This window comes from Onychomys torridus, chromosome 11, assembly GCF_903995425.1.
Source record: "Onychomys torridus chromosome 11, mOncTor1.1, whole genome shotgun sequence".
NCBI classification, from domain to species: Eukaryota; Metazoa; Chordata; class Mammalia; order Rodentia; family Cricetidae; genus Onychomys; species Onychomys torridus.
The window spans coordinates 37,301,203-37,320,356 of NC_050453.1; the positions used below are offsets into that span (position 1 = coordinate 37,301,203).

At 36.3% G+C, this 19,154-nt stretch overlaps 1 protein-coding gene across 4 annotated transcripts in view; it reads left to right on the plus strand.

Moving 5' to 3' along the window:
- Window positions 1-19,154, plus strand: part of Rasal2 (RAS protein activator like 2) — a 300,247-nt gene that overhangs the window by 120,189 nt on the left and 160,904 nt on the right. For all 4 annotated transcript variants that reach the window (XM_036202086.1, XM_036202087.1, XM_036202088.1 and 1 more), the window contains exon 2: window positions 8,441-8,568. In XM_036202086.1, coding sequence (XP_036057979.1) covers window positions 8,441-8,568 — 128 coding nt within the window. The remainder of the gene's footprint in view (window positions 1-8,440; window positions 8,569-19,154) is intronic.

Consider the following 19,154-nt stretch of genomic DNA (forward strand, 5'->3'; position numbering starts at 1 on the left):
TTTATTGATCCTATATTTGTGAGCCCAAGGTTTCATATCTACCTTATCTTTTATCATAACCAAAGAAATCCATAATTTTAACTATCTAGTCTTCAACTAAATCAAAGACCTCAGAAGGATAGTGTATTACCTAAGACAGGAAGAGCATTTTAAGCAACTTCCAAAACTCTGAAACAACAAAGATAGCTGCCTGCTTGGACAATCATCCAAAGTTCCTCTGCTGCGTTGGGGCATCCATCTTCAGCCTATAGGCCTAGTCTCTCAGTCACTTTTTTTGTGTGTGTGTCCTGGCAGTCTCTTTTGTGAAGCAGGAACCTGGAGAATCACCTTGCCTTGCAAAGTTCAGTGATCACCTTTCTATGGGTCCTGCATGTCCAGTGGATACAACATTTTGTCAAGCAATCCATGCAAAGACAGTTTCTTGCCCAAATGACTATTTTTTGCCAAGAAGAAGATATACTCCATATGGAGTATCTTCGACATCCGTCTTTCTCTTTGAAGTAAATCGGTGCTGCCAGGAGCACACATGTGTCATTGTCCAGAAAGTCTTAAGTTCTTAAAACATTTTAAATGCCATATTCTGTAGGTCTTTGAAGTATTTGAAAATTTCCTATCTAATTGAAATACATCTATGTATACCTAGAAAACTTAACTAACATGACTGTAAGTTTGATTATCATAGATGACTATTTATTAATCTGTATTTTCCTCCTATACATTACAATTTCAAATGAGTTTCAAAAACAAAATACTTTAAACAAGTGTAGGAATATACGTACAGTATAACAAAATTTAATAAACCAAAATCTATAGCAATGTAAAATATTTATCCTGTATTTCTATATCATGTTTCCTGTTCTTCGTTTAGAAAGAGATCGACTATGACCAATAACAATTTGTAATCAATGACCTGAATAAAGACAAATATCCATAATCCATTTTTTGGGAATGTGGGCATAGTATTTTAGGCTACTTCCTGCTGATAAAGGGCACTGTATTCTTATGGGAATACAAAGAAAATTTTAGTAAAGTCCTGACTGGAATAGTCTGTAAGGCTGCATTGTCTGAGACAGTTGCCTTGAAACTGTTTTGGATGTTGGATGATCTGGGCCATGGTGTGATTGGAGACAGACCTTTCAGGGGGTCTTGGCTGGTCAAACCTGATCCATCTTAATAAATCCGGAATAAATCCATAACCTCTTGCTTCTTTAGGAAACAAAAACAGAGCCTGCTTTCCAAAGCAACAGCTGCGGGGTGGGGTGGTGTGTGTGTGGGGGGGATAGTTCAGTCAGTAAAGTACAAGCATGCAGATTTGAGTTTGAGTTGTAAGCACCTATGTAAAAGTCCTGCATGGCTGCATGTACGTGCATTTCCAACACTTGAGGACATGAGGCACAAGCAGATCCCTAAAGCTTATTGGCCATCTAACACAGTGAATCAACGAGTTCTAAATTTAGTAATACATCTTGTTTCAAAAAGGAAGGTGGAGTGCCACTGAGATGGCTTAGTGGAGAATGAATGGTGCACCCTGATAACCTGAGTTCCATCTTTGGGATCCATGTGGTAAAGGGAGAGGACTGACTGCCACAAGTTGTCCTCTGACCTCCACATGTTCGTTGTGGCATGGATCCACATGTGTGTACATGAGTACAGAGAGATAAATGTAATCTAAAAAATCGTGGGGAATGATAGAGGTAGATAACCTCTGGCCTCCACATACATATACCTGCATCTATGTGTACATACATATATTAACATAAATATAAAAGAGACTGAATTGATGATACCTATGGTAGGTTGTAAGCAGACACCATTAATACACTAATTAAAAATGCTTAGGTCATCTATCTTCAGTATCTTGTAGACTTCCTGAGCAGCAAGCATGCTCTAATTATTGCCATTGCTAAGTCATCTCTAGGGACTGAGAATGTAGCTTAGTGATAAAGCACTTGCCTAACATGCACAAAGCCCTAAGTTCAGCCCTCAATACTGTGGAGGAAAATTGCCTATAGAATACTACCAAAGATAGAACTTCCTTTAAAACCATGTGACAAGGATTTTAATATTTATCAGGAAGATTTCTTCTAAAGATGTATCTTGTAAATTGGCCTGCTAAATGTATTATGAATATTGATTAAAACTATTTTGAAAATTTGGGTCAAAAGAACTATACTTTTTGTATATTTAAAGCAGTGAATGTTTTAAGCTAATTTAAGGAGCGTTGCTCTGTTTTAAAGCTATTCCATTATGTTTACTTCTATAATAAGTAATGACCCTAATCTGAGCCTTCATAAAGTATTTCTTGTTCTCTGAGATTAGAACCCAAAACATGTTCATTGAATTTCGGAGTTCATAAGAATATGCTGTTTTCTAAGCCAGGTGAGCTCTGTTATGAAAATTAAAACACACATAAATGAATATATAGATCTACATTTCCTCAGCAGGTTATGATAATTGTTTATTTGAATTATATTTCTTTAATATCATATTAAAAGTCTCTAAGTAGATAAATTTCCCCCAAACTGGTTTTTTTTTTTTTCTTTTCGATTTTTTTTAAGTACACTAAGAGCAGATGAAAAAGCATTGAGATTCATTGAAACGTTAGGGTTTCTATTGCCTAAAAGAGTCTATAAAATACCTATAAAGCTTACTCTGAAAGGCAGTAACTTACAATAAATCTTGTTGATTATGTCCTAAAATTATAATTTTGAAATAAAAAAGGCCACATACAAATTTTAATTTAATTTAAAAGTAACTTTTGTGAGTTTTAAGAAATTATATACAAAAATATTTCCCACAGCATTTGGGGCGGGGGGCATTACTGCGTGGGCCTTAGACTTGCCCTTTTCTCTTTCCATGTCCAGTTACATCACTTTACTAACTCTTTGTGATTTTTTTTTTTTACACTTCCCTAAGTATGAGAGGGATTTATTGAAACTGTTTTGGATGTTGGATGATCTGGGCCATGGTGTCATTGGAGACCTTTCAGGGGGTCTTGGCTGGTCAAACCTGATCCATCTTAACCTGGAATAAATCCATAACCTCATTAGGCATTATCTGTGCCTAATGAAACTTGCAGCTTCATCTTTATCATGTGAGATGCCTTGGTAATCCTTTGTCTCATTGCAAGGAAGGACTCATTTCTTGTCAGCTAGTTAAGCATTTGAAGGAGACCAGAGTTTGGAGTTTATATTTACTGATAGACCAAATAACCCAGTATTGTAAATGTTATTTTGAATTATTTGGGAAAAAAAAATAGATTGCGCTAAATCTTTTTAAATGAGCTTCCCTTTTAGATTTTATTCTTTTTTTTTTTTTAAATCTATGTTGGACTTTCTCTTTAAAGTTAAAGCAGAATCATAAGTACATAATTTACTTTATGAGCATTTACTATCAGTTTGTATTTCTATTCATTGTTCTATTTTCTCATCTCTTTTGTGCTGTTCTTCCACCACAGACCACTAGAGAATTACCAGTCCTGATTCCTGTTTCAAAATAGAGGTTGCATAAGCTCATCTTACTATTTCCACTTTGAACAATCTAGTGCAGATTATAATCATCTCTAGATCAGCCCATTATATTAATCTCCTATTTGCCAAAACCTCTGATCCTTTACTCACTCACTTGATTTTATAACATAGAGCCAGTTTTCCTAGAATTTTCCATTGCCTTCCTATTGGTTGTTTCCAGCTTATATCTGTGGAATCCTGAAGTCCCAGGACCCCCTTTCTAAGTTAACATTGTTTTCATAAGACTGAAAGGTAGTTGTACAAATTCTTCCCTGGGAAAATGTCAGGAACACTTACCCACATCCTTATCAAGCTGAAATAACAAACCAAAGCATAGTTCATCAGAGTTCAGCCTAGGGAACCAATGAGTTTTGGGGGCTACTAATACTGTTTGGATAAGGAACTACTCGCAGGAGCACGTGGGACCCCAAAGCAGCAACACTCAAGAGTCTTAAGAGCATGGATCATGACTTCTCCATACCTACATAAATGGATTTTCCCCTATATCAACCCTTTCTTTTCCTATAGTCTGAACACTTTCGAAGACAGAAGGCTGCATGCAATTAGAACAGAATTGCTTACAGATAGCCAGTACACACTTGGGGAAGTTGTCAGAATCTCAGGTGTGGTTTCAGTGACCTTCCCCCGCCCCTCCTTTTACATGGGAACACCAGTAATCAACAAGCTCTATCTCAAGGGACTCTTGAAAATGGTCACAACTATTCTGATTAATAGGAGGGCTGTTATGCTCAGAGGATAGCATTCTATAACAGATCATGGTCATTTCCATTTCCAGAAAAGGAAAGGCATAATGCTGATATTTCAGGGAAAACAACCAACAGTATTTATTGCTAAAGAAAAATTCATGACCAAAACTAAAATTACAGTTTTATCTGCTACCTTGACCTTGACAGTTTCGCTAAATCCAAAGAACTTCTGATCAGAGCAAGACAATTGCAAAGATTGATGAATGTAGGGTTATTTATAGTATATAAATATCATCATTTGGAAGATGGGAAATCACAGCCAACCAGTGTTTTCTAAATGATCAATATCTAATGTTTATAAACTCATAAGTATGGAGTAAAAAGAGCTACTCAAAAGGAACTACAGATAAGTGAATTTTAAGGTGTTTATATGTAAAGTTTATTGCTGTAGTTTCAGATTCCACATTGTACTGACTCCTACTTATTCTTGCAAATATTCTTATCAGACTTTGGTACTATGTTGAAGAAGAATGCCCATAATTATTTAAAAACACTATTAAAATACTACTGCTGTTTCAACCTTCATATCTAAGTCCTGATTTTCTCTTCTATATCAACCAAAATAACTACAGTAACCAATTGGGTATAGAAACATAAAAGAACTGGGCTGTCTTATATTCAGCCAGCCCTTGAGGATGTTTCAGAAATGTAAAAACAGTGTCATTGTTTTAGATTTTAATTGAAAATAGTTATGTTTCATTAAAATGTATTTTAATATCAATATACAGTAGATTTTAGTTTCTAATATAATTCTTGTTGACATATAAATTTATTCTTAGCAGTTTTTCAGTTTCAAGGAATCTTGATATAAAAATTGATAATTTTAAGGCTACACGGTAATATCCAGTCTTAAAGTACTTTCTGTAGAAGTTTATTTTGGATTCTTTTTAATGTTTTTAGAATTATTTAACTTTTGTAATGAGGCCAGCATGTAATGTCCTTAGTTCTCAAAGGAATGGGATATAGCAAATCTAAAATTGTTTCTAATTTTGCTATTAAGAGCCTTCTTTGTAAGTCTGTTATACTTTTCTCTGGTGAATTGTAGGTACTAAAAATAATTGGAGGTCAGAATTAGAAGTAAGTCACTAGAGTCAAAAATGAAGATTGGTAGAACTCTTAAGGTGGAATAGGACAAAAACTTGACCGTGTTCTGTTCTTGTAACTCTCGATATGCAGGCCTTGCTATTAGTCTTTCATTAGCCAAAGGAAAGAGGACATGATAGAATGACTAAATTAAACTTGTAGACTTTTAAAAAATATGTTGGGATTTGTTGTTGTTGTTGTTTCTGTTTGTTTTTGTTGAAATAGTTCTTAAATCTTAATCCAGAAATACTAAACAGAACAAAAATAATCACTTATTTCTCTGTCTTCTTTTATATAGTTAATAAAACTATCAAAAAAAAAACTGCTGGAAATAGCTCTAAAAATAAACAATATTGGCCTCTGGGATGGCTCATCAATCTCTCATTTTAGACAAATTTTTTTTAAATGCTTCCTATTTCATTCTACATTTAACAATGAACTTAAATGATTGTGGTATTGTGTTCCCCAAAAATATGCACCCTAATAAATTTATCTGGGGTCAGAGAACAGACAGCCACTAGATACAGAGGCTAGAAAATGGTGGCACTTGCTCCTTTAATCCTAGCATTTCAGAGACAGAAATCTCCCTCTGGATCTCTGTGAGTTCAAGGCCACATTGGAAACAGCCAGGCATAGTGACACATGCCTTTAATCCAGAAAGCGAGCCTTTAATCCCAGGAAGTGATGGTAGAAAACAGAGAGGTATATAAGGCAGGAGGACCAGAAACTAGAAGCATTTTGGCTGGTTAAGCTTTTAGGCTTTGGAGCAGCACAGTTCAGCTGAGATTCATTTGGACGAGGACTCAGAAGCTTCCAGTCTGAGGGAACAGGATCAACTGAGGAACTGGCGAGGTGAGGTAGCTGTGGCCTGTTCTGTCTCTCTGACCTTCCAGCATTCACCCCAATACCTGGCCCAGATGTGTTTTTATTAAGATCCTCTAAGATTCATGCTACAAATGATTCTGGGGATCAATATGCTTTATTGTTTCTTATTTCACATACCATGAAAAAAGTAGAATAAAATTTAGACTGCACAAAGGGAAAATGTTGGGAGGCTTAAGAAAATTACTCAGGATCACACAGATAATTTAAGTTTTCTTAAGTTTACTGTTAATACAGATTTATATTTTGGCAGGAAACATGGATTCTGTCATAAATACAGTGTCTAAAATTCTAATTTTTAAAGGGTGAGATCTGTCAATGCCATTGTGCTTTTGTATCAGTCATAAAATACAGTGGAGAGTTTGGGTTATGCTTGGCTAACTTGTATAATAATGTTAGGCACTTGAATAAAACCTGTCTAGGTCACTGTGTTTCTACTTAATGTAGATCTGTCTGTCTATGTTTACGTTGTCTTAATATTTGACTCTGGAATTAAGGCTACTACACTGTGATAAAATGTAACTCATTTGTCTAAAGCATATGACTTGTAATCAGTTTTGATATAACTTTTAACTATAGACAAGAACATTATATAGATTTCAAAAGGATTAAGAATGTATTTAAGTTTTTCTTAATACTTTTGGAAAGCTTCAGAATAATTTAAGATACAGTTCTAACTAACATTAAATAAAGATACTTAGACTAACAAAGGGAAAGCTATAGGTATGGAGTGAAGGTTCTGTAAATGCTGTATGTAACTAGTATGTGTTTTGCAGAACAGATAGAAATAGGATGCTGAGGCAATAAATTCCTATGAGTCAGTACTCTGTCTAGCCAAACTCTTAGTGTTATTGGTTCTTAGACCTTGAATTATTTTTGGAGGAATTGATGAGCTCCCTAAAATAAGACATAGTTAAATAGACTTATAGAGGCTACGAATTTAAGCCAAAAATATATGGAATTTGAGAGGAGAGATATGTATTAAAAGCTTTGATCATTGAGTTATAGCTTTCCACACATATCTTCTTTAACTTTGCTATTTGGGTAATTACAACCTGAGACAGTTAGAAGTCATTTGCATTTATTGAAATCAATGCCATTCATACATGCTATTTAGGATTTGCAACAGCCTTTCCTTTTAGGTATTTGTTTTCTACTGTCTTCAGTTTGGATTGCTTCTGCAGCTTATCTTAATAGTAACAAATAAGGCATTTGAAGCAATTGTTTTTGTATATTCATAAAAAGGAATTAGTCCTTTGTGGCTAAACAATGTTTAATATATGTAAGGAACTATCATAACAACTTTATTCAATCACCTGATAGGTAGTTGTTATTAAGGTATGTTCCACATTTCACAGTACAAATGAGTCAACAGTTCATATTAAAACATTTTACAGGAGCAAAGGGTAATCATGATTAATTGGTACTTGGGGATTGTTAACACATTCTGCTTTAGTGTTAGGCACCCTCACCTTTTAAGATGCATGGCAGGTATACATCTTTAGATCTTTCCTTGAGGAAATTGTTTTGTACATTTTAAGATCTTACTGGCCTCTAGTGGTAATGTGATGCTATAGTTTAAGAAGCTCCAATTTTTATTAATATAAATGCCTTTGGTAGAAATAGTCAGTCCGCTCTTAACTTTGTTCACTCAGTTTTTGTTTTCTTTTTCCTTTTTGGTTTTTCCAGACAGGGTTTCTCTGTGTAGCTCTGGCCATCCTGGAACTCTCTCTATAGACCACGTTGGCCTCGAACTCATAGAGATCTGCCTGCCTCTACCTCCCAAAGTCCTGGGATTAAAGACATGTACTACCACTGTCTGGCTCACTCAATTCTTGATTAATTGTATTTTCAAAATGCACATTAACATCCTCTTTGTCCAAAGACTAGAAATCTTTTTCCTATTTCCTTTTCTCTGACTTCTTTATTTTGAGTATTTATCTCTGAGGCAGCTTTCTAAGGTTTAAGTTTAAATACTATGTTGACTACTATATCAAGTTTGTGCTAAGTTTTCTTCTTGGATGTTTGAGCTTCTCTGCATATTGTAGGACCAAATCTTCCTTACACCATTGTAATAGTTTGAGATTCATGTTTAGAGTCAATTCTGTCAATTTGCCTTTAGAGAATATTGTATTTCAAATTCTGATATCCCTGGTATGAGAATGGTTTGTTAATTTGTTTTTCTCTTTTGCTCTACAGATGTAAAAGGACCACCCACCCATCGTCTGTCTTGTGGTCAGTCACCCTACACTGAGACAACATCATGGGAGAGGAAGTACTGCATCCTCACAGACAGCCAGTTGGTGTTGCTCAACAAGGAGAAGGAGGTAAGATACAAAGCTAATATTCATTTTTAAACATATTTCTGAAATTATGTACTTTTTATTAGCATTTTGATAAAGCTGCATTATACAAATATAGGCTCTAGCAACCATACACGGCAGTCCAAAAGGGTGCTTTTGTCATATGATTATGTGGCTGCAATGAAATAGCAAGTTCCACAAGAGTGTGCTGGATTTTGAATAAGAAAACAATGAAAATCATACTGAGCTGATTAATTTGGAGTGCGAAGGTATTAAGTTGTGGAAACCTGGTTCTGCATATGGTCTAGAGGGACTAATTCTGTCAGTTTACTCCTGTGCTGACGAGTTTTCTGTCATCTTGACACAAGGTAGAGTCATTTTGGAAGAAGGATCCTCAGTGGAGAAGATTGGCCTCTGGGCAAGCCTATGGTACATTTTCTTGATTAATGTCAGAGGGCTTAGTCAGCTGTGGGTGGTGCCACCCCTGGATGGGTAGTCCTGAATGGTATAAGAAAGCAGGCTCAACAAGTCATGAGGAGCAAGCTAGTAAGTGTCTCTCCTTTCTGGCATCAGCATCAGCCTCCAAATTCCTGCTGTGTTTGAGTTGCTATCCCGACTTCCCTCAGGATGGACTGTGATTTGAAACTGTAAGCAGAAATAAACCCTTTCCTCCCCATGTCACTCTTGGTAACTGTGTTTTATCATAGTAGTAGAAACCCTCTGTAAGACAAAACCCAATGGAAGCAGACTGTGCACTCAGCAGGTGAGTGGAAAGATTTTGATAAATGGACAGTTTAAAGAAGTGTGGGAAAAATCAGGACCTCTCAAAGGGTAGAGAAGTACTCATGAGCCAGCAACCACAGAAAGCAGTTATAACTAGTCCTCGGGACAGCGGATGAAAGCAGCATTTCCATAGGTCAGTGAATCATAATTGCATGAAAGGCAAAAGAACACAGCCTGTCCCAAAGAAATAAGAGGGAATAAACACCCACCTCTTCTTTTTTTGAGACCAGTGTCCCTACTGGCCAAATCTTATTTGAAGGCAGGAGAAGATTGTTTTGATGTGTTCTATATAAAACTCAGCTTCTTGAACCCATAAGGGAATGATAGCAGAGAGTATGTACATCTGAGGCATATAAAATGTAATTCACATGGACCTTATGTTCTAGGGACACCTTCTATTCCTTTAGAGCAGTGATTCTCAACTTTCCTAATGCTGTATTTAACCCTTTAATACAGTATCTCATGTTGTGGTGAGCCCCAACCATAAAATTATTTTCATTGATAATGTCACAACTGTAATTATTCTGCTGTTATGAATCATTATATAAATATCTCTGTTTTCTGATGGCTTAGGTGACCCCTGCAAAAGGGTCATTGCAATCCACAGGTTGAGAACCACAGAGAGAGAGAGAGAGAGAGAGAGAGAGAGAGAGAGAGAGAGAGAGAGAGAAACATTCTTTTGAACTTATACCAATTTTTTTACATCCAAATCCATCTCAATTGCATATAAAATGACTATGATTTTGGTAAAGAAGAGACAAAATGGCAGATACTGAGAAGAAAATATGTGCATCAGCAAAACACTAATTATATTGATTTCTATATAAAGGACTAAAAAGATGTAGTGGGTAGAATACCCATTCAGTAAGGTGTTCTTCCTAAAATGTATGTTCAGAAAAAAGAAGGAACAGGAAACATTTTTTGATTCTCATTTTTATTTTCCTACTTAATTTTTCTCTTCTCTTTTTCTACCCTTCATATCTTTATCTCTGTCACTTTTCTTGCCATCATTCTAAATTTGATAAAGTAATAATGAAGTGATTTCAGTTTTCTTCTTTTATTTAATAAGCAGAGCTTACTTGAAAGAGCTTAACTAAGGTGCCTCCATAAAGAACTTCATTGTTCTTTTTATCCATTGAAAAAAATCTCCCTTACTTAATAACATCTTCCTCTCCATTTCCAATATTTTGGTATTATTATATTTAATTTTATTAAAATATTTCAGTCAAGGTCAGCTCTTTTCAAAATTATGTGTTGTTTCATTAACATGAATAATAAATATTCACAGAGTAGGCTGGGCAGCAATGGTGCACACCTTTAATCCCAGCACTTGGGAGGCAGAGCCAGGTGGATCTGTGTGAGTTCGAGGCCAGCCTGGTCTACAAAGCAAGATCCAGGAAAGGCACCAAAACTACACAGAGAAACTTTGTCTCGAAAAACAAAACAAAACAAAAATTCACAGAGTAAATATTAGTATAGAAGATTTAGAATTAGCCAATTTGAATAAAAACATAATTCAAGATGTTAGTTTTAATCAAGCACTTCTTCTGTCTTTCATTATTACTGTTAGCAAGGAGTGACATAATCAGATCATTTGGCATCCTTTTCTTCTTGCCTGCATTTTGTTCAGTTCAGGACTGTAGTTTAAAGAGTAGGTAGCACAACATTAAGAAACAAGTTGTATCCAGTACCCATATGTAATCCATCACTAAAAAGTTCTTACTCAGTTAGGTCCCCACTCTGGGTCCCCTTTATCTCCTATAGCAATGTCATATGTCCTTTCCTCTTTATGTGGATACAGGCATTCGTGTATTGGGAGTTGAAGAATAAATATTGGAAATGGAACCCAGGAAATCCTGTATATTAGTCAAGTACTTTACCTCTGAGCTACATCCTCAGCTCATTTATCTTTTTAAAGATTTATTTATTTATTATGTATACAGAAGAGGGCGCCAGATCTCATTACAGATGGTTGTGAGCCACCATGTGGTTGCTGGGAATTGAACTCAGGACCTCTGGAAGAGCAGTCAGTGCTCTTAACCCCTGAGCCGTCTCTCCAGCCCCTCATTTATCTTCTTATGGTAGCTATTATAAGTAGTTTTAGATGTCTGAGAACCCTCATTCCCTGCATTTAACTCTTGCTTTGGGTCTCTATATTCCCACTTTCTGCTCTTATCTTCCATTCATCTTTACCCACCTCTTGAAACAATTCATTGTCTGCTGCAACTCCGATCAAACTTCCTGACTGTGGGCGTAAACTTACCAGCCGTCTCATGCTCCCGCCAGCGTGCTTTCTCTGTCATATGGACAGTGCTCCTTTAATCTGCAAGCCAAGACAAACTCTCCTTCTTTAAGTTCCTTCTTGTCAGGTATTTGGTCACAGGAACAAGGAAAGTAACTTCAGATGTTGTCTTCCTTACCTGATCTTTCTCATCACTATACTAGTATTTTCTTGTACTTAAAACAGTAAGATCAATGAAAACAACTCAAATTGTATTATTAGACTTTCATGTGTCTTTTTCTTATGTCATTTTAGCAAAAAAATATTAGAATGTCTGAGCTCATTGTCTCTATTTCTTTTTTCATCTTTATTTTCCTCCTCCATTCTTTACCCTTTTCCTTTTTCCAACTTTCTTTCTTCTTTTTTTCTTTTGAGACAGTGCTTTGCCTTGTAAATCTAGATTGTCAATCTGAACTTGCCACAGCTCAAGCTTCCTCCAACTCATCCTGTTGCATCATCTTTCTGAGTGCTGGGAATACAGATGTGTGTTGCCACCCTTGGGTCTTTCCTCTCTTAAATGTGTTCCAGGTAGACTCTTACCCATACAGTTCTCCCAGGGTTGCTCTTGCTAAGCTCACTGGTCTTCTCCACACTCTTAATATCAGTGGTTTGTTCTCAGTTTTCCTTATTTACTCTGTTAATGACATTTCTTTTCTAAAAGTCATTTTCTTCACTTGGCTGCAGTTTTATTTTTGTTTCTTTCTTCTTACTGCTTGTAGTTTCTACTGAGTCTTCTTTATAAATTTATATTCTCCATGTGGGAGCACCACACAGTTCAGTCTTGGACCTCACCCCTTCCTTTGGGATTTCATCCAATCTTAATGACTTCAGATATCCGTCTAATGCTTATGATTCCCAGTTTTCTACATTAAGGACAGATCTTCTCTCTTCTCTAGACTCATGTCTGTTTGCTGCCTTTAGATATATAATAGCCTTCTTCATCATGGCTCATGCTGAGGCCTGATTTTCACTTCAAAATCTTGGAGAGGTCATTTCCTTCTCCATTGAAAGTGATTTAGTCCTTTCAAGTTTTAAAACCCCAAACTTCCTCAGTTTACTATAATTCCAAGCAAACTGATTCATCACTGTTTTTTTAAGTACTTCAGGCATGTTCTTGCCTCAAGACCTTAGACTTGTTGTTGCTGTTGTTCAAGCATTCTTTTCTCAGATCTCATTGCTCACTTCTTCTCCTATAGCTCTTTGCTTACATATCACTTACTTGGTAAGGCCAGATCTCAACAATGTATTTTCAATTATAATTCCTCTCACATTTCCATCCAAATTTTTTATTTTTATTTTTTTACATTTTAATATGTTGTTGTGCATACTTAAAGTTTACATTGTGGCATTTCAGTAAAATATATAATTGTCAGATTAAGGTAATTAGCCAGTGTGTCATCCCAAATATTATCTTTTCATTTAAAATTCTTTCTAATAGTTTTTTGAAATATACAATTATTGTTGGCAGTCATAGTTATCCTACTATGCTATAGAAAATTAAAGTTGCTGGGCTTGGAGGTGCACACCTTTAATTCCAGCACTGGGGAGCCAAGGAAGGTGGTTCTCTGAGTTGGAGGCCAGCCTGGTCTACAAAGCAATTTCCAGGACAGCCGGGACTGTTACACAGAGAAACTCAATCTCAAAAACCAAAAACAAAAACGAAGAAAAGAAAGAAAATTAAAGTTAGTTAGTCTTGCTACCAGCTGCACCTTGTGTAATAACTTCTTTTTCTCTCTCCTCTTTTCTCTCCCCTGCCTTCATTCTTCTTACTTTCAAATGACCACTGTTCTCTTCTCTGGCTATGTGAGATCAGCTTTAGCTTCCACATACAAATGAATATTTGATCTTTTGGAACAGATTGCAGATAGCTGGCAAGACCCGACCAATCAAGAGTACTGAAGGCCATGCTAGAGCATTGGTTTTTCCTTTTTGGAATGGTCCAGATCATGGAATGTGTTTATTAGGTTAATGATATTGTTAGGTTTGCCTCTTAAACAAAGGATTGTATTGGTCATATGGAGCAATGATTAAAAGAGAATGGAAACAAATAGTTGAGCTAGAAAGAAGAGTATTTCATTGAGCCAAGTAAGGAATGACGAAAGGAGGACACGTATGTTTAAAACAGAATTTAATGCCCTGAGACAGGCAATTTTGTTCTACATTATCAAGTCAGAAATATTTAAGTCTTTTTAAAAGAGAAAAATATGAAACCATTGCCATACTTATTATCCAAAAAGTTTTATATTCTGATAGAGGAAATGATTGGAAATTAATTTTTATAGAAGTATTGTGATATAATACTTTCTTTTATTCACACAGAAGGATAATTTGGAACTTCTGTTGAATAACTGACAGTTTCTTGAAGAGTTTAATAACTTCCCTGTTAAAAACATCTTAAAAGGCTATTTTAAACTCTAATCAGCTTATCTTGGAAGTATTTATTTTATTTTTGTGTTTAAAAATTAATCAAGAGAAGCCTGTATAGATTTAAACAGAATCCTTAGCCAGGCACTATTGGAGTCTGTGAAGGTTATAATAATCAAGTTATTACTCATAAATTGAGTGGGTTTTTTTTTTTTTTTTTTGCTTTGTTTGTTTTTTAATGTTCTCCTCTATCTCTGTGTGTTTCTTGTCAGATTGGGTAAAATCTGTTTGAGGGATATACATGGAACATGATAAATATACCAAATTAGAAGTTTGGGAATATAGCAGGAGGGTGGATCTTGGCAAAATGTTCAAAGAAGTTTGCCAAAAATGTCACCTTGAAAAAATAACTCATTGGTTTAGTGAATTTTTTGCATGCAAATAGATATTGCTTATGTGTTATGAAATTTATTCTATTGCATGGGTCTAAAGAGCAACTCAAAAGACTTAATCCAAAACCCTGTTTTAAGTGGGCATGTGAGGCCTTTGAGGAACTCTGAGTTCTATTTTCCCTTCAAGAGATAAGACCAAGCAAACTACAGATTAAGGAGTGGAGGGGAAATGGTAGAGAACACAATCATGCTCCTCTCAGGTGTAGCCAACATAAAAATACAAAAGAAACCTGAATTTGTGAGTTCCTTTTAGCACTTTTAACCTATCAGGGTAAACCTAGCTCCCCTTTTTTAAAAAGAAAAAAAAAAAAAAGCTAAATATGCTTTCTGTGTTTTGGATTTTTAAAAAGATGTATTTATTGTTTATTTTTGTAAGTGTGTGTTTTGTCTGCATGTATAAGTGCACATCAGAAGAGGGTATCAGATATGGGATCTCATGAGATTCCAATTGTATATATGAAGAGGGTATAAGATATTGGATCCCATGAGACTACAGTTATATATGGTTGTGAGCTGCTTTTGGGTGCTGGGAATTGAACCTACTAGGCCCTCTGGAGGAGCAGCAAGGGCTTTTAAACACTGAGCCAGCTCTCTGGTTCCCATTGTTTGGGATTTTAAACGCTGGATGGTAGTTGTGTAGGCAGCAAGACAGTATAATGTAATTTTTAAATGTATTTATATTTAGCCTTAGATATATTGATGAAAATAGTAGTTGGACTTTGTGCAGAACAGCTGAAAATTAACTGGTAAACCCTGGAGTTAGGTACTGATGACATATTTCATTCAGAATAATTTTCTAGTTATTTAACAAATGTAATGTTTGCCTGCTGTGTATTTCTGTGTTAGGAATTATATAGAAAGATGCAGTTCTCCTTTTCCATAACAAACTTGGTAATTGAAATAAAGAGAAAAAGTGAGACTGAAGAGATGACTGAGCAGCTAAAGTACTTGTTGTGGAATAATTGTTTTGTACACTGTAAAGATGTGCTGCTCTCATTGGTTTAATAAAGAGCCAAATGGCCAATAGCTAGGCGGTAAAAGGTTAGATGGGACTTGAGGACAGGGAGAGAGCTCTCTGGGATGAAGGAGAGTGGAGTCGCCAGGAAACGCAGGGAGAAGCAAGATGAACTTGACGTGCTGAAGAAAGGTACTGAGTCACATGGTAGACCATAAATAAGAAATATGGGTTAAGTTGTAAGAGCTAGTTAGTAACAAGCCTAAGCTATCAGCCAAACATTTATAATTAATAATACGTCTCTGTGTGGTTATTTGGGAGCTGGCTGGCAGGTCAGAAAATTCCACCTACAGGTACTTGCTGCTTGTGCAGAGGAACCAGGTTCTGTTCCCAGCACCATATTGAATGACTTACAACCACCAGTAACTCCAGTTTCAGGGAATCTAATGCCCTCTTCTGCCCTCTGTGAATACTTGTATACATGTGGTATGCATATACATGTTTGAGCCTGCACACACATACATATAAAATTAAATATTTTTAGAAGTGATATTTGATTAATAATACAGTTAAAATGGAAATTAAAAAGAATTTGTACTAAAGAACCTTGATTTAACAACATACATAATTTAGAGTTTACTGGCAGTGAGGTATTATCAAAGAAAGCTTAATAAAAAGGGGATTTGATTTTAAAAATGAGGGCTCTAAATATTAATCTGTATATATATTGAAAGAAAAAGTGATAAGAAAAAGAAAAGCTAGTTAGGAGTCTATCATTTCTCATATCTAAAGCCATGGGTAGCTTTCCAGTGCTCTTTGAATTATACATGGCCTGTGGTGTTAAGTGTGGTCATGATATATTTTGGTATTCTGCACTGCTTCTCTCTCTTAAGAAGCTCTAGCCATCTATTCCTCTTCTAAAACACATTTTAAAAAATGCATGCTTACTAACCTCTTTCCTGGTATTGTGCTTTTTTTCCCCCTTTGCCTAAAATGGTCCCTATCATGCCATAAAAGATTTATTCATTCATTTGTGGTTTGTGGCTATTTTAAGATTTGGGGATTGGGTAGTAAGGTACAAACTGTTAATTTACATGAAATTAGTTGAAAGTTATAAATCAGTATAATAACTGGAGTGATGAAAGATTATAATGGGAGGAAGCTAAGGCAATTATATTTTAATGGCCAATTAGGGCATTAGTACAGAGGGAAGTATCTTGGAAGTGTCAGTGTCTAGGATGAATAGGAGTTTATCTGACAGGTACGGAATAGAAAAGAAATGAGCAATGGTGTTTCAAATTGGGAGAATAAATAAAACAGGGGCCTGAGCTGTAAAAAAAAAAAAAAAAAAAAAAACCACAGGGGTGGGGGGTAGCTATATTAGGGTAAGCAGTTTGGTATTCCTAAACTGTAAAGTCTGAAATTGAACACTGAGTGACCAGGTTGTGGGACACCTGTGTGCTCTGTGTGCAAGGAGCTTGCACTTTATGGGGTAGTTCTTTTGAACCAGATCATTGTAGAAACACTTATATGCAATCCTAAAGGGCAGATAAAGAGATTTGTGTGCTAGTTGAAGTAGAAATGCTCTCCTTCCCCTGTGAACATAGCATCTCTCCTTTGAAAATCATGGTTAGGGCAAAGGAGAACCACTGAAGGGCATTAAGCCTCAGAATGACATAATCATGTTTACATTTTGGACTAGTATATGTGTAAAATGTATATTTAAGGGGCAGAAACCAGTAAAGAAACTGTTATAAGAATTTGGATAAGAGAAAATAAGTACTTGGCACTGGCTATGATAGAATAACTAATAGAAGACGAATCCTTATTCTGTAAACAATAAAACCAGCCCCTTCCCCAACATACATATTTATTTATCATTGGATAGCAGGCAGCCTAACACTGCAGTGGTCACTTTAAAGCAGGTACCTGTCATGTACCATTTTCTAGAGATAGCACAGCAATCCATACTTCATGCGGAGGAGGCAGAGAACCTCTGGAGAAGTGCAGATTCTACTGAACAGGAGGCTATCCACATCTTGGCCAAGGGTTCTACTGTTTTTGCAGGGAAGATTTTCCAGAGAACAACTAAGGATTGAGAACCTAGGAGACACTCACTGTTGTGCTGTGTATAGAGAGGCTTGACCTTGCCAGTGAGACTGACTCCTTTAAAATCTCACCACTCCTGAAATCTATGGGAGACCATACCTCAAACACAGAAATTAAAGCTTAGTAAAGCTAAGTGGTTTCTGTATCTTGGTTTACTAAGTACTTACGGCCATTTTCAAGGAGAGAATAGTTAGAGACAGCGAGACGAGATGAGCAGTCCTCAGCTTTGCCTGCTTAGAATGTCTTGGCACTGGTAAGGTTTCAAAGCTCGCCTGGGTGATTGCAATTTGGGTGAAAGTTGAGAGTCTTATTATACATCATACTTTGAGATGCTTATCCATGGGAGGAAGGAGAGAAAGCTACAGCTTCAGGCAGTGGCTGTCATCCTTGAGTGTCATCCTTGTTAGAACAGAGTGTTGAGCTCTACCACCACATTTCTGATTTAGGGAGTGTGTGCGGAGCCCTGAGAATGTGAATTATCAAAAGCTGTTGAGCTCAAAATAAATGGAAGTTAATTTCCATATGATTCTTAGCAAGATGGACTACAATTTTATAGGAAGCATATGTGTATATATGTGAATATAAATACTACATGTACCACCTTTCGTTGCAGGTGTCAGACAGTTTGCAATAACCAAGAGAACAAAGAAACCAGAACTTGCGTTTTATTTTATGTGAACACATCTTAGAAACTATTGAAGCCACTTACTCCTTATAGTTTTCTGCTTTCCTCCTCTATAGAAGACAAGAATTAAAGTGCTCAGTTCAGCACTGGGCCAAGCTCTGAGAGAGGGAGGAGGGATTATATAAACAAAGGGGTGGCAGTGGTCAAGATCGTGATAGGGAAACCCACAGGAACAGCTGACCCAAACTTGTGGGAGCTCACAGACTCTAGATCAACAGCCAGGGAGCCTGCATGGGACCAGCCCAGGCCCTCTGCATTTGGGTGACAGTTGTGTAGCTTGGCCAGTTTGTGGGGCCCCTAGCAGTGGGTCCAAGATCTGGCCTCTGGCGCATGTGCTGGCTTTTTGAAACCTATTCCCTAAGGTGGGATGCCTTGCCCAGCCTTGATGCAGGGAGGAGGAGCTTGGTCCTGCCTCAACTTGGTATGCCATGCTTTGTTGACTCCCATGGGAGGACTTACCTTTCTGAGGAGTGGAGTGGATGGGGCAGAGGGTGGGAAGGGAGGAGGGAGAGGAAACTGTGGTTGATATGTAAAATAAATTTAAAAATTTAATAAAAAAGATATCAAGAACATGAAAAAAATAAAGTTCTTGGTTCTTATTGAATCCAGAGTGATTCAGAAGCTTGGTCCAAGGCCAAAGAAATGTTAAAAACTATTCTCATGTCATAGAAACTGGAAGATGTGTAAGTCCTTAAAGGCAATTCTTAAAACAATAGTATGAAGTGATAAAATAAATTTAGGAATAGAGAAAATTGATATCTGAAACTGTCTCCATAGCAGAATCCTAAGATTTGTGAACTCTAATTTGGTTTATTTTAAAGGAATAAGATTACCAATAAATTGGTGTCTTGAAAATATTTTATTGAAGGAGCAATTTAGAGTATTATAATAATCTAATAGTCTTGAGAAATTTCATGTTAGGGAGACTGGAGAGATGGTCAGTGGTTACGAACACTTGCTGCTTTACAGAGTTCACTTGCC